At 41.9% G+C, this 13,588-nt stretch overlaps 1 protein-coding gene and 1 pseudogene across 2 annotated transcripts; one reads left to right on the top strand and one right to left on the bottom strand.

Moving 5' to 3' along the window:
* The first annotated feature begins 2,451 nt into the window (after positions 1-2,451).
* Positions 2,452-12,057, top strand: LOC137612583 (neurturin). 2 transcript variants are annotated; one of them, XM_068341180.1, is made up of 4 exons: positions 2,452-2,539; positions 2,692-3,127; positions 9,476-9,776; positions 10,034-12,057. In XM_068341180.1, the coding sequence occupies exons 3-4, from the start codon at positions 9,503-9,505 to the stop codon at positions 10,468-10,470; spliced, it is 711 nt and encodes a 236-aa protein (XP_068197281.1). In that variant the 5' UTR covers positions 2,452-2,539; positions 2,692-3,127; positions 9,476-9,502; the 3' UTR covers positions 10,471-12,057. The 2 variants fall into 2 exon arrangements, with proteins under 2 accessions (XP_068197281.1, XP_068197282.1); XM_068341181.1 differs by lacking the exons at positions 2,452-2,539; positions 2,692-3,127 and adding an exon at positions 5,934-6,063.
* LOC137612902 (U5 spliceosomal RNA) lies at positions 5,603-5,668 on the bottom strand (annotated as a pseudogene).
* Positions 12,058-13,588: the final 1,531 nt, after the last annotated feature.

Genomic DNA, 13,588 nt, shown 5'->3' with positions numbered 1-13,588 from the left:
TACCACATGTGCTCAGTAACATTTACAGAGTAAATTTACAGAGTAGCAACAAATTGGGATTAGAAATGTCTACTACATTACATTAACCAACAAAAAGTGATCTTTGCTATCTTTGACGTTGAGAGAAAATGTTAATTCTGTTACCTGTAGTTGCAGAATCCTGACAGATGGGGGCAACATTGGGCTGGTTTTACAACTGTGTTATTTTAAACAACTACATCTTCCTGCTTGTTAAGCTGTAGTTGCGAAGGAGTAAATAAGCAACAACACATATTAGCTGGAGTACAAATTGACACAACAACTGAAGAAAAGTGTCTGGCAGTCCACACGCGCCCTTCTTGAAGAACTAGCTTCAGCCCTGGGGCCTCAGCCTCTCTTGTCACAACTGCAAATTGCAATGTATATTTGTTCTTGGGCTGGGATGAATTTACCTTGTTACCAATTTCTCTGGAGAAAGAGGTGTTGTCTTTCAAAATGAAACACTGAGAAAAGCCTTTCATTGTCTCGTCGCGTCCCTTTCACAAATGCCTGTTTAGATTTGGGTTCTCTAAGAAGCAGTTTTCCACTCTCTGAGATGACATTTGGCTGAAGGCTACTTGTCCAATCATAAAACCACATCTTGTGCAAGACCAGCGTAGTAGCAACATGCCTTATTTCCAGCCTTTCTAATCACACCTCAAATGGAATGGTGTGTTTATAGTGTTACTGATTGAGGGCTTCCTTAAAATCTTTTCCAAACCTAAACAAAATGTGTTTCTTCACTCATCCACACCCAGTGGAAAAGATTCAATCTGATGTTTATGGGAGTCTATCATATTTAAATTGGAAGCATATTTTGTTGTTTTTTTTACTCTTGTATATGCTGAATGTCAGAGCGCCTGTATGACTAATGTTCTTAGCTCTTGAGTGAGACTCTGCAGTGTGTAAAGATCAACGGTCTCCCTCTTATTGACTCTGATTTGATTTAGCAATTAACATCTGTTGGGCCTTTATTGCAGTGGAGGCTGATCTAAGAAAACTTTACACATCTGCGAACAATATGGATGGAGTAGAAATGTTCCTACCTCACGTCAGGAAATATTTTAGTGCAAAAAAATCCTTCTACAGGATAGAAAAGCATGATATCCCCAACCGCTAAATGAAGGTCATCATCTATTCACAGAGGCTCACATTCAATAATTGAGGTGTGTGTCAAGCAAGTTAGTTGGAAAAAGTCTCGCGCTCTTTTTTTGTGGGGGTCAATTAAATAATTTTACACCTGCTTACCATCACTAAAAAATTCTCATTGTGAAGCACAGACACGCTGCGATTTGTAGTTGAAAAGTGAAGAAGGAGACTTGTTGGGTAGGCCTCGCTTTGGACTGTAGGTAAAATCTACTCTTTCAGTCACTGAGGTAATATCCACAGACAATCCATCAGTACATATTTGTGATAACACACAAAGCTGGTTTTTCCCTTTTTGTTTGAAAGAATTTTAAGTCCTAGACATTTTTTTTGCCTGGTCACATCTCTGCCCCGGCGGAGGAACTCTGCAACGCATCATTTGTGTATAATTTGGCCCGAGACGTGAGGGTGACTCATGGCGTTAGAATGAGATATTTGTTAGCAAATTATTTGTTTCATGTTTTTCGGCTGACTGTATCACTGTAGCACAGAAATAGCTGCTTTATTTCAACATTGGCTGCGGACGCAGTTCTGAAAACATCCAATCAGTTCAGACCATCAGCCTACTTGTAGATGTTCTGGACCGGGTTACACTCTCAAACATCACCTGTTTGACTTTGTGTATCTCCCCTGTCTGTTTCCCGCATGCCTCACTTCACTCGTCTCCACTCTGGTGGCCTTTATTTATATTTGAGTGACCCCACACACCTGACGCATTTCCTCCAGCGATGGGGTATTTATTTAGATTGCAGTCTGGAGGGTCTGATAGCTTCCAAAAGTACGGCCATCTGCTCCTCATTTACAACTTAGTGCTCCAGAGCTAAAATACTGGTTTGTATTAGAGAAGACGTGAACGTGAGCTTCTCAAAAACAACATCCCAGGTCTTATCTAGCCAGACCGAATCATCATTAAAAGGCCTCTGCTGTGATAATTCCATTAAAACCGGGTTTACTCTTGTCTTAACACCATTTAAACCTGTTGTGAACTTTCTTAGGTCCCACTAAAAGATTGAAACCCACAAAATCCTCTGACCACATTGATCTACCTAATTGAGGTTATTACCAATCGGTCGCTTAAGATGGCAGACTCTCGCAGCAGAAGGTAAATGTAAGCCCTTGCTGAGGCCAAAGCATCCTTTAGTGCTCCTGGAGCTAGAGCCCGGGAGATTATCACGTCAGGAGTAATCCGACTCGTCCCAGTAGCACAACTATGGAGGAGGAGGAGCAACACTTTGGGGGGGAGGCAGGCAGAGGCATCAGAGAAGCACTCTGCTCCACTTACGGTAACTATACTCTTCCTCCTCACCCTAACCCATCTTCTCAACCCGCAGACTTCCATTCCTTGGGGCTGAGAAGACCTGCTGAGGCGGAGAAGGTGAGGAGATGTAGATTATGTTTGCATCAGTGCAGCTGCATGGAGATAAAAGGATGTAAGGCAGATGGAGTTTGACAATGGGTCATAAAAGTTAAAGCATATGTTAATTACTTGTACCCATGCTTCTGTTTCGCTGTGTTCTTCTGTTTCAGATTCAGATCTATGTGCTAAAGGGAGATCAGACATTCTGCATGGAGAAGACTGATGACAGACATTTTCGGAAGTGAAACAGATGCCAAGTGAAGGACCTCTTCAAAAAACACAACCCTCCTGTTGCTGAATGGATCCATTCAAGTGCTATGAAGTTCCTGCATTCAGAGGAATGTTGATCCTGATTTTTGCAACTTAAAAGAGTTACATGGAAGTGGAAGTATGATGAAAAAATAGTGCCGCCTGGACCTGAATCAAGTCAGGACACCTTCCCTACTTGCAGACACAGGGAGCTGTGATGATTTTCAGTGGCAGAAGCTGGAACCCTGCCTTTGCTCCTGGCCTATGATGATGATGGACTTACCCAACCAGCACTTGCCTGTGGAGGTCAGCTGAAGACGAAGCCACGCAGCTAAGTCTGGATTAGCCAGCCGAACGGTAAGGACACCACATCTTCTTTTGTTAGTTTAAGCCAGTGGCTTATGGGGAAGGCGTTAGGTGCCACTGACAGGGATGCCTCACCAAGTGTTTGAGTGGCAGAGAACACACGCTGGATTATCTTTATCACCAAGGGGACCTTTGCTGGACCTAATGTCAGCAGTGCACAGTGGCGCAATTTTGCAAGGATTTGACATGGTCTATGTTGGTGAAGCAGCAAGAAAAAAAGAATTATCATATTCTTGCAAAATCTGAACATCCTCCCAACATGCAGACAAGTTTGTTTTGGATGTTTTCCATTTCTTGTTTCTTACCCAACATGGTGGTTCGCTTCATTGTCATGCATAATTGCTCTCCAAATACTTTCTGGTTTTTTGCTGCCAAAAGAATGAGTAGTACTCACAGATTTTTACAAACAGATCATTTCATTATTATTTCTCTGCCTTTATCGGTTTGAAAATTAAGGCTTTTTTTTTTGAGAGCTCAATTAAAATGACCAGTTACATTATAAATGAGAACTTCACAATTCTCGCTATGGGAGTAATGATCCCTGCTCCCTAAGCCCATATCATATATAGAGATGATACTGCATATAGCAGAGTCACGGGAGTTGGGAAAGAGGTTAAGCCTGAAGTCAACTTTCATAACCTGACAAAGATTATCAGAAACTGGGGCTGAACTGTCGCACCGCTCCTCATCAGCACTGTTTCTCACCAATCATTTGGATCTCGCTGCAATTAACATGATGCATGTAAATGATTTATATATATTAGCTGTTAAAGAGCATGGGCTTATAGAGATGTTAAATACCATACTTCAGATGTTTGTACTTGCATGTGCTTGCTCGCGTGGGTCCTGCTTGAAAGTGGTATTCAGCGAGTGCCAGATGGCCGTCAACCATTTGTAACAGCAACATCAACATGTTTAACATGGGTTTAGAGGAGATGTTGCTGTGTTAAAAGAGGATCTGGCATAGACAGATTAGAGCAGCTTGTGGACTCTCCTTTAGAAAGTAGCTGAGACAACATCAATCTTTCTCCGTCTCACACAATAAAGGATGAGGGAAAAAGTGGCGTTTTCTTTCCAGGCCTAATGTAACCTTTTTGCTCTCTAAAGGCCCGTTAAAGCCACAGACTGACTCAACACTTCCCACAATAGAAAGGGTTAGATAAATTGGGACAGGTGTCAAATGTCCATCTATAAGGGTGTCTACCGCTCTCACCTCATTAACACCACCCCACCAGAGTAGCAGGTTGAAATTGTGAGGTTTTGTGCTCAGCTATTAGGTCACTGGATTAATCTGTATAAATCCATTGGATGTGATACTGGGAATTCTAGAATAAAATCTATTTAAACACTTATCTAAACCCGGAGGATTAAAGGGATTCAAAGACCATGTTTAATATTTCAAGAATTGCTGCTATTTTTTTTTTAATTCTTCCCAAAGATGTTTTCCTCTTTTTCATTCTCAGTAATGAACTGCAGCTTTCTCACTAACAAGGAACAGGCTTGATTTAATTATCCTATGGTTACTGAGTGAGCCAACTGAAACGGTTGCCCAGCAAAATCACAGCAGAGTCTCGCTTAAGCCATTTTCAGTTGCATTAGAACCATGGCTGGATTTAGAACAGTCAATCCTGGCTCAGAACATCCCCTATATTTCACAGCCATTGGCCCATCCGGTGTAGCAGATCCTTCAAATGGAATACATCACTTTTTTCTCTTAATCATTCTGACTTGAAAGGAGAAGAAGAAGATTTTTTTTTTTTTTTTTGCAAAAACACTTTAATCACATTCAAACATTTTACAATTTTACATTGGATGAAAGCGCTAAAGTGCTTCAGAAGAAGATCAAGATTTTTTTGCAAAAATACTTCAATCACATGTTCCTAAAGTAATTTACGTCTTTTGTCATTTTATAAAAACCAAATTCTAGTTTTAAGCGACATCTGATGTTACAGCAAAAAACAGTAGCTGCTTCTTGAACAGTATTGTTTTCAATTCTCCTCTTCCTGGTCACGTAAATTGTGAGTTTTGCCTCTCCAGAAATAAAATTTAAAAGCTGCCACTTTCTTTGATTCGATTTATTGTACCCAGCACCGCAGATGAATTTCCTAATACTAAAATTCTCACTGAACAGATTAAAAACATTCAAGAAGAAGAGGAGTTACAAATGTTAAATTGTAGGCCTAATTCAGTCGTATATAAGTGTAATTAAGTATTTTAAAAGTTTGTTTTTGTAAACAATTTGTCTTTTTAGTATTATTTCTTCATTTTGTGATTTATCTTCATGGAGCCAGTGGGGAGACGTTAAAGGACCACAGTTTGCGACCACTCCTCCAGCTGAGATAGGCTTCGTGGCCCTCAAGGCGGCTGAACGATGACCAGGAGACTCTACCATCTCCGGTTTCCATCATCTTCTGAAGAAGAAGAAGAAGAAGAAGAAGAAGGAGAAGAAGAAGAAGAAGATGTAGTTGTGTTGTTCCACTCCACGGAAATCTTTAGTAAAAAGCGAAAGATTTATAGGATATGAAGTGAAACAAGAAGAAGAAGAAGAAGCAAGAAGCACCTGCTGTGGGCTGTACATGCTGGGCTCACCTCTGAGTTAGAGGTGTCTGATGGATTAACACAAAAGCGTACACACACACACATGCACACACACACACACGCACGCACTCACGCACACACACACACACACATACAGGAAGGGCCAGGCTCCGCCACCAACACTGCAGCCAGGTGTTAACCCACGTGACTGCAGATAAAGCCGGCAGGCATTAGTGCTAATCCCGCCCTGATCTTTGGAATATGTCCCTATTACCTCCCCAAGCACTCTCTAGCTGTCCTCAGGCCTCCTGATGCTCACTTAAGAGGGAAAAGACCAACAATGCCTCTCTCGGACTCCCTAGCGCACGTTGTTTCCCTGCAACAACACAGTAGGTGCCTTTCCCGCTGTTTGTTATGCTCCTCTGCTGTTATCTTTGCAGCGCAGGTATTTTTGGGGTGTGTTCAGAGTAGTAGAGACAACCGGTCACATGGGTGGAGCTGAGTGGGAACCCACAGCGTGATTAATATTTTTCTGCAGGCAGAGGCCTCAGAATGTGCAGTTGCAAACACACAATGGATAGACCTGTGGATATTATTTTTAGATATCAAGAAGTAGTGGTGTTATGTAAACTGGATTATCTAGTGTTATGTGATGGTGCTGCTGGGAGTGTGTGTTTGCCCTGGACGTGACGTGGGTGTCTGGACAACAATGGAAGGGTAGGTTTTGTCTCTGTTTCTAACGCACGTCTGCGCCACATGATCTGGAAAAAAAGTGAAACCAGGCAATTTCAGAATGTTACTGTTTATGTTATGTGAGCCACAGCGAGGGGGAGAGAGACCGACAGACAGAACAGGCTGTATTTAGGGAATGTATAGGAACAAATTCCACAGAGTGGTGAGACATAAAAGTTGGTATCCGCTTGTTTTCCAGCACAAAGAAGCTCTTCATTCATTCCTATGATCTTCTCTTGCTGTAGCCTGTCACACTGGTCAAGATTCAAGTAAGCTGGCAAAGAAGGCGCTCCCTGTCTGCTGCCATTCAAAAGTGTTAACCACAGCTGCCCTTATCTGTTTTGACAGATCTGAGTTCATCCCCCTTTAGGATGTGGCATTCTCTTGGGTGTCTCCGTTTGGCACCAGTGGGAAGAGGGTGACACATGTGCCATGCTGTAGCAATTACTTTTACCACCAGATTAGCAGCACCATGGCCACTGAACCAATTATTTCTTGAAAACATCTATTTTATTGTGTCACTTGAAAGAATGTGATCTTTCAGTCACAACAAGAGCTCAGTTTTGAGGATCCAGCTCCGACGTGTGATGCATTTGCGTTGGAGAATACATAATGTCTCAAGAATGGCTTTGACAGACCGATAAATTCTTGGCTAAAACAGTTCACTTTCATGGTTTCCCTCAAACATGTTAATGACCCTGGAGGAACTGTGTTCACTCAGTTGGTAGCTCTTTAGGTGGCGCACAGCTGATCGTTCATATACCGTTCTCACGACAAACACGGGCGGGCAGACCAGTTTTTTTTTTATCCTTCTGAATAGATGATTTCCTGCGTTTGCTTTGGGCCCCACGTGTTCGACCAGCCGTATCTCAGAGCGTGCACGGGCACATCGGCGCTAATGTGAGGGCCGGACAAGTTGTGCCCGAGCAGAAGCTGTTTGAGTTGTCTCTGACTCATCCTAACTTTTATGTCTCTGTTTGACAATGGCTTTTCCTTCTGCTGGAGTCCTCTGGGGTTCCACCATATCCTCTTCTCTGTTTGAGGAAAAACAGCAGCATTTGTCTGCCCAGGACATCGACCACGCTGTTGCTGCTCTCCTATGAAAACACCGCTGCCCCATCCCTTTATATCTGTATATTTATGTGCATGACAGCAAGGGCCGGTGATACATATCAAATAACTGTTGTAATTAATCATCCGTGAGCACCTGAACAAACTGCAGAATGCTCCTCAGTTCTTTTGTTGGCACCGATCGACTGCAGATTGGACTAATGCCTTTCTGAGTGGAGTAATTATGACAATCAAAAAGTCTTCAGGGACGTGAGATCAGCGTTTGACGACATGGCGTCGTCCAGTGTCAGCACACACTGGAGGACTCATCGGATTTTACAAGCTCATTGCAATTCAAGATGAGTCACAGAGTGGTCAGGATGCAGACATCACTTGTAAAACAACTGAGCGTCAGCCTGAGTAATGGGCCCAAAAACAGACGTATTAATAGCAGAAAAAAACAATTATCTCATCTTTTGCCGTACATCATAGAAGGCAGCTCTTTTTAAATCACAGCCTGATATTCAGAGCATTGAAGTGGTTACTGGTGTGAGGAGCTGGTGTCGAACCAATGGAAATAAACGGAATCAATTGCGGCTTCTATCCATCGCGGCTTCTATCCATCATGTCTGGACATTAAACAGAACAGTCAAAGCCAGTGAGACTGAGACGTATAGATGGGCACCAGTTGAACATTTGATTTACAGAGCGCGCGTCAAATGAGGCCGTTAGCTGAAATGTTTGACTTTCGCGTGAATACGCTCTACGCCTTCGGTGAGCTGAGGCTGCCTGTGACATCAAACCCATATGGAATTATGAGTGATGAGTCAAGCTTTGACTGATAGGACTGGTTATACCTGTTTACACGTTGTTTATTCCACCACAGCTCATGTATGCAGCTTCTTTGTATTTTCCCTTCGCCGTGTTCCAACTAACCATTTGAATTCCCATTTCATTACAAAACGTACAAAGTCGTTGACTATTTCCCTGATTATTTTTCATATAAACATGCATGTTTGTATAAAGTAACACATACGCAAGTACACATTTCCAGGAGTCATTCATTTTTTTACACTTCTGCTCTTATGTCGACAAATATCTTTACATTCTGTCCCATTGTAAACACTGCGTCAGCCTGTGTATGTAGCCTAAAGAATCCAGTCTGGCAAAGCACTTGGTAAAGCAGTCTGGATTTGCTGTTAGTCAGTATACCATTTCCGGCTCTGGGGAAATGTTTTGCTTACCGTTGACTTGATATGGAAAATACAAAAAGGTTAGCTTGTAAAACTTATGTAAAGCTTGTAAAAATACCTGCAACTACAATGAGTATAGCGAAAACATTTAGTGTAATTCCTTTGAAAAGGTTCTGCGGCTGCTGTGGTGCAGTGTCGACGAAAAGGGAGGGGTGGTGGAAGATAAAGGGATGTTCAAACACACTGAGGTCTCATCAGACACAGCACTGCAAATAGGTGCGGTTAACAGATTCCTGTGATGGAAGGAAGGGATTTTTCTCTCTGTAAAAGGATGTTCCGGGAATATTTACATCTGCAAAGAGTGTTTTTTCCCTTCAGAAATGAAGCTTATATTCACATCCATGTCAGGTACTTCTGATTTGATACACAAACTTTTAAGAGGATTCAAGGGGAAATGGATTGCAAAACTCATCCAGCTTGGCTCCAGTTCAAATGAGAAATTGCGGTCATGTTTTTTTCCTCTTAAGGCAGCAGTGACTAAACACACACTGCATTCTCAGGTGTCAACCAGTGATGTGAAGCTTGTGGATCATGAACCCACTTAGAGTGAAAATGAGCTGACGGCAATAATCAGAAAAAGTAAACTGGCGGTAAATTAATGTGCTTGTTGAGTGACATGGATTCATTGGAAGGTCAAAGAACCGCGCTGCCACGGAAGATAATAATTTTTGCGTTGTTCTTCAAATTAAATTGACAAGCTGAGAAGGCGGTTTATATAAAGTGTTGACACATGTCTGACTCTTGTCCATTTTGACGTTCTTTGCAGAGTTTCAATGCTCCTCCACGTTCTAAGATGAAGTTATGGAAAGGTGCTACTTTTGTCTTCATGCTCTGCGGCGCAGCCCTGTCCATCCTCCTCATTAGAAAGATGGCCACTATCGGACAGATCAAACCCAAGACCAAACACCCGTACACATCCTCATCCTCAACAAGACGGTCTTCCTCATCAGACTCGACATCCAAGGCCTCGCCCTCGTCAGCAGAACCGACAGCTTTGTCACGGCAGATGGGTGGTCTTCATCGGAGACCCCGCTCAGCGGATGAGATGGACTCTCTCCTGTCAGAATGTAAGATAAACTATTATTATGTCCTTGTCTGGTCTGAGATAAGGAATTCTTTCAGTGTGTGTGATCGCCGTGGTGATTATGGATAGTTCATAGCTGTTGTGATGTGAGATAAAAAGTGGTGTCCTGATGTTTGACATCATTAGTATATTTTATCTGTCTGTCATCCATCTGTCATGTTTCCATGTTGTGATTGCAAAATTACACTACACAAAAAATCAGATTGTCCCTTACCAGCTTCCATATCTCCCCTCTGTCAGTCTCCATGATGTTCCAGAGCTTCACAGAGGGTGAGCTTCAGCATATGGTGGGGACCTTGCTCGACAGGAAGAGGAGGAGGAGTCGGCGCATGGGTGAGAAGCAGACCCGGAGGACTAAAAGAGCCCGGAGGCCTAAGCCCTGCTCTTTGAGGGAGCTGGAGCTGACTGTGAGTGAACTGGGTCTGGGCTATGACAGCGATGAGACGGTGATGCTGCGCTACTGCAGCGGCAAATGCATAACCCAGCGGCACAACTATGACATCACCATGGAGCACATGATGCGGACAGGTTTTCGTAAGAAAGGCCGCAAGGACAAGGTCAGTCACGGGCCCTGCTGCCGTCCAACGGCGTTCGAAAAGGACTTTTCCTTCCTGGACAACAAGAGCCGATACCACACGGTGCAGAACATGTCGGCCAAGAACTGTGGTTGTGTATGACCAAGAGAAATGGACGAAAGCTCTTCTTCTTGCTGCTCTCAGCCTGTGTCAGATCAGTTGAACATGGATGCTGTTAAAAGATAAACCGTGGAATATAAACTCATGGAACGACGGCTAGAATGGGAATATTTTGTCAGGCTGCTCCTCAGCAGCAGATTTGACTGTTTCTTGCGCCTGTTGATGCAAAGTGGAACCAATCACATGGACAGCAAACACTGTGGCTTCTGCCTAGAGACCCAGAGTACAAACAAGTTGTCATATTTTTTATCTGTGTAGTAACACTGTCAACTGTGGTGTAACAAAAATGTAGGAGTATTATATATGTGATACTTAGTTTACATATTAGTGCATACAATAGAGGAGCCATGGTGGACTAGATTATTGCTGTTGTGACACCTCATACCCAAGAACTTCACTTCAGTGGGTCCAAATCTCCTAGTTCACATGGTTTTAACAGTGATTTCATCACTTATCCAGAAAAACATGCGAAAAAAAAATAAATTCAGAGCCATCAATGAAACAAATATATATAAAAAACCAATCCCTGTGTTGCACGACAGTCTGGACTGTTGACTTTAAATGATGTCAGTGATCATTTATCACCAGCTCAAATCTGTCTGAAGATGTGTTCTTCCTCAGCCATCCGGCTTTGTTGGGGGTTTCCCTGTTTGTATGCATTACCATTACGAATGCAGTGTTATTACACAGTTAAAAGAACACATTATTGATAAGAATATAGCTGCAGGTTTGATACCCACCGTTAATTATTGTGTTTTGTATATTAATGTTTTGTAGCCTATCAGTGAGGACTTTATACAAGACAGATAAAAACTCACTGTAGTAACACAGTACATGGAATTTTCACTCATATGTTAGAATAATTCATCATATAGCCATCATGGTGATTTTTTTATACTTTTCCCCAATAACTCATTATTGAAACTTCCAATAATCCTCTGGAATCTGGAATTATTTTCCTCAAAGAATTGCCAAAATACACTGAGTCAATTTAACATGCATGATTAATTAACAACCCCAGATTCATAAACACATCACGGCTCAAATTCCTCCTAATTTATGAAAGTTTACGCTAAGATGTTTAAGCTAATCTGAGTTGTGTTAAAGAAGAATGCATTTAGTAATCAGTAATGACTTATTTTGTTTTCTTGCTGACAAAAACTTACCAGGATCGGGAAATGTGATCGCCTCTATCCATAAGACCCAGTAACAATGATCCAAAGCCCACAGCACAGCCTTTTATTGGCCCATCAAATGCCTCGTTGTTGCATTGCCTGGTAGACTTTTAGAGGAAAATAAGCTGTTGAAATGAGTTATGAAGCATGTTTTTCACCTCAGACAATCTTTATTCGGTTTGAGCCCATTGCAACTGTTTGCCTGAAGTAGAATAAATGATGTTTTGTTTTTTTCTTGAGCAGGTGCAGTGTGCGGCGCTGATGCGGTGCATCTTTTATTATAGTTTATATTGTATTTATTTGGGAAGTAAATTATGGTTTTTGTATATTTATTTAGATTATCACACAGAAACGGGACAGCTTATTATCATGGAGCAACTGTGCCAAAAATGTTTTATCCAACATTTTATAATGACTGCTGAATAAACATAATTTCAGAGGTATGGATGTTCAACTATCAATCTTTGGGTGTCAAATTCTCTGTATTCAGATTGTATTTATAATACGTAAATAAATTAATCAATCAACTCTAATAAGGAAAGACGTTTTTAATGAAATTAATTATTAAGATGGAGTCCCAGTGAGGGAATCTGATGATCAGATTACACGTCACCTCCGTCATGCTAGTATGTAATCATTCTTCAGTGGCACTGGCTCGCTTAAAATCTCTGAAATCATTTGTTATACAGAAGCTCAGCGGCCCGTGTACCAAACAGTGGTGATGACATAAGCTTATACAACCAGGATTGTGACCAGACAGTTTGATCCCTCTGAGCAAGGACATCACTGTGACAGCATCTTATTTCTGCTTCTAAGCAGTAGTCTGGTTGTAATTTGTGTTGTTTTTTTTCTTAAAAGCAATCCCAAGAAAACACCAATAGTTAATTGATCCCAGTACCAGTGATTGCTTGTGTAGCCAAAGCCTTAAAGAACTTCCACTGTTGTCCAACATGATTAAAAACACATCAGAGCCATATATGTTTGGGAAGTGTAGTTTATTTTTTCCCACATGCATCATCCTGCTGCCAGAAATAGTTACCACTGCTCAAAATAGTTTGCGTAACAGGGCGCCCTTGCACATTTGTGCATCAACGATCTTGACTTCACCTAATCGCGAAATTTTGGTATGTAGTCACATGATACCGTACGCACATTCTATTGGCTGATGGCATCCGGGTGTGCGCTACATTCTGTGAGTCTCGGACTTACGTGAGACACAGAAGTGATTTAAACAGTCGATAAGAGTGTGGGAAAAGGTAATACAGATAGAAGGTGGTTTAATATCAGTATGGGGTTCATAAATGTTTAAATTACCATAGATAAGAAAAAATAGTTTGTCATTCTATCACTGAATTCATTAATCCCGTCTGGTTCCTGGGACGCATTAACCGCGAGGAACAAGCCGACACACTAGGCTGCCTTCTCCATTTTCGTTAATTTATATGGAACGCTGGTGTGTAACGTCACTCCACTGTGTGATGTTAAATAGCATGCTGGTGTTGTGCAAGCAAGAGAGGCATAGCGTATAGCATTGATGTCCAGCGTGACATTTTCACCTTTGACATTACAATATCCCTCCTGATCCTGTCCTTTGGGCGTGAGCTGCTAACTGCACCTAACTTCTTCTTAAGCCTTGCATTTGTGGATTGAACACTTCATATGTCGTAAATTCCCATCCTATCTCCACGCCAACTGAACTTCATTTATGCAGACACGGATATTGCCCCCTTCCTGCCGCCCCTCCTGATTCGGAAACAGAACAACAATGCCGTCCTTTATGCTATTTTAATGTTTTTACATAGATGTGAGTGTGTGACACTCCCACCGTGAACAGGCAGTGCAAAATGGACTATTGAGACAAAATATGAACGTTTTGTTGAAATTTTAAGGACATTTTTGTGACTCTTTTTAGGTAGAAAAATAGT

The sequence above is a fragment of the Antennarius striatus genome, chromosome 18 (assembly GCF_040054535.1).
Source record: "Antennarius striatus isolate MH-2024 chromosome 18, ASM4005453v1, whole genome shotgun sequence".
In the NCBI taxonomy this organism is placed as follows: Eukaryota; Metazoa; Chordata; class Actinopteri; order Lophiiformes; family Antennariidae; genus Antennarius; species Antennarius striatus.
The sequence above is the reverse complement of the archived record's forward strand: the minus strand, read 5'-3'. Positions and strand labels throughout refer to the sequence as shown.

Bases quoted from the DNA above. Each gene is read 5' to 3' on its own strand.
- LOC137612583 (XM_068341180.1), top strand. From the start codon at position 9,503: ATGAAGTTATGGAAAGGTGCTACTTTTGTCTTCATGCTCTGCGGCGCA. The intron at 9,777-10,033 runs GTAAGATAAACT...CCCCTCTGTCAG, and splicing joins GGACTCTCTCCTGTCAGAAT to TCTCCATGATGTTCCAGAGC.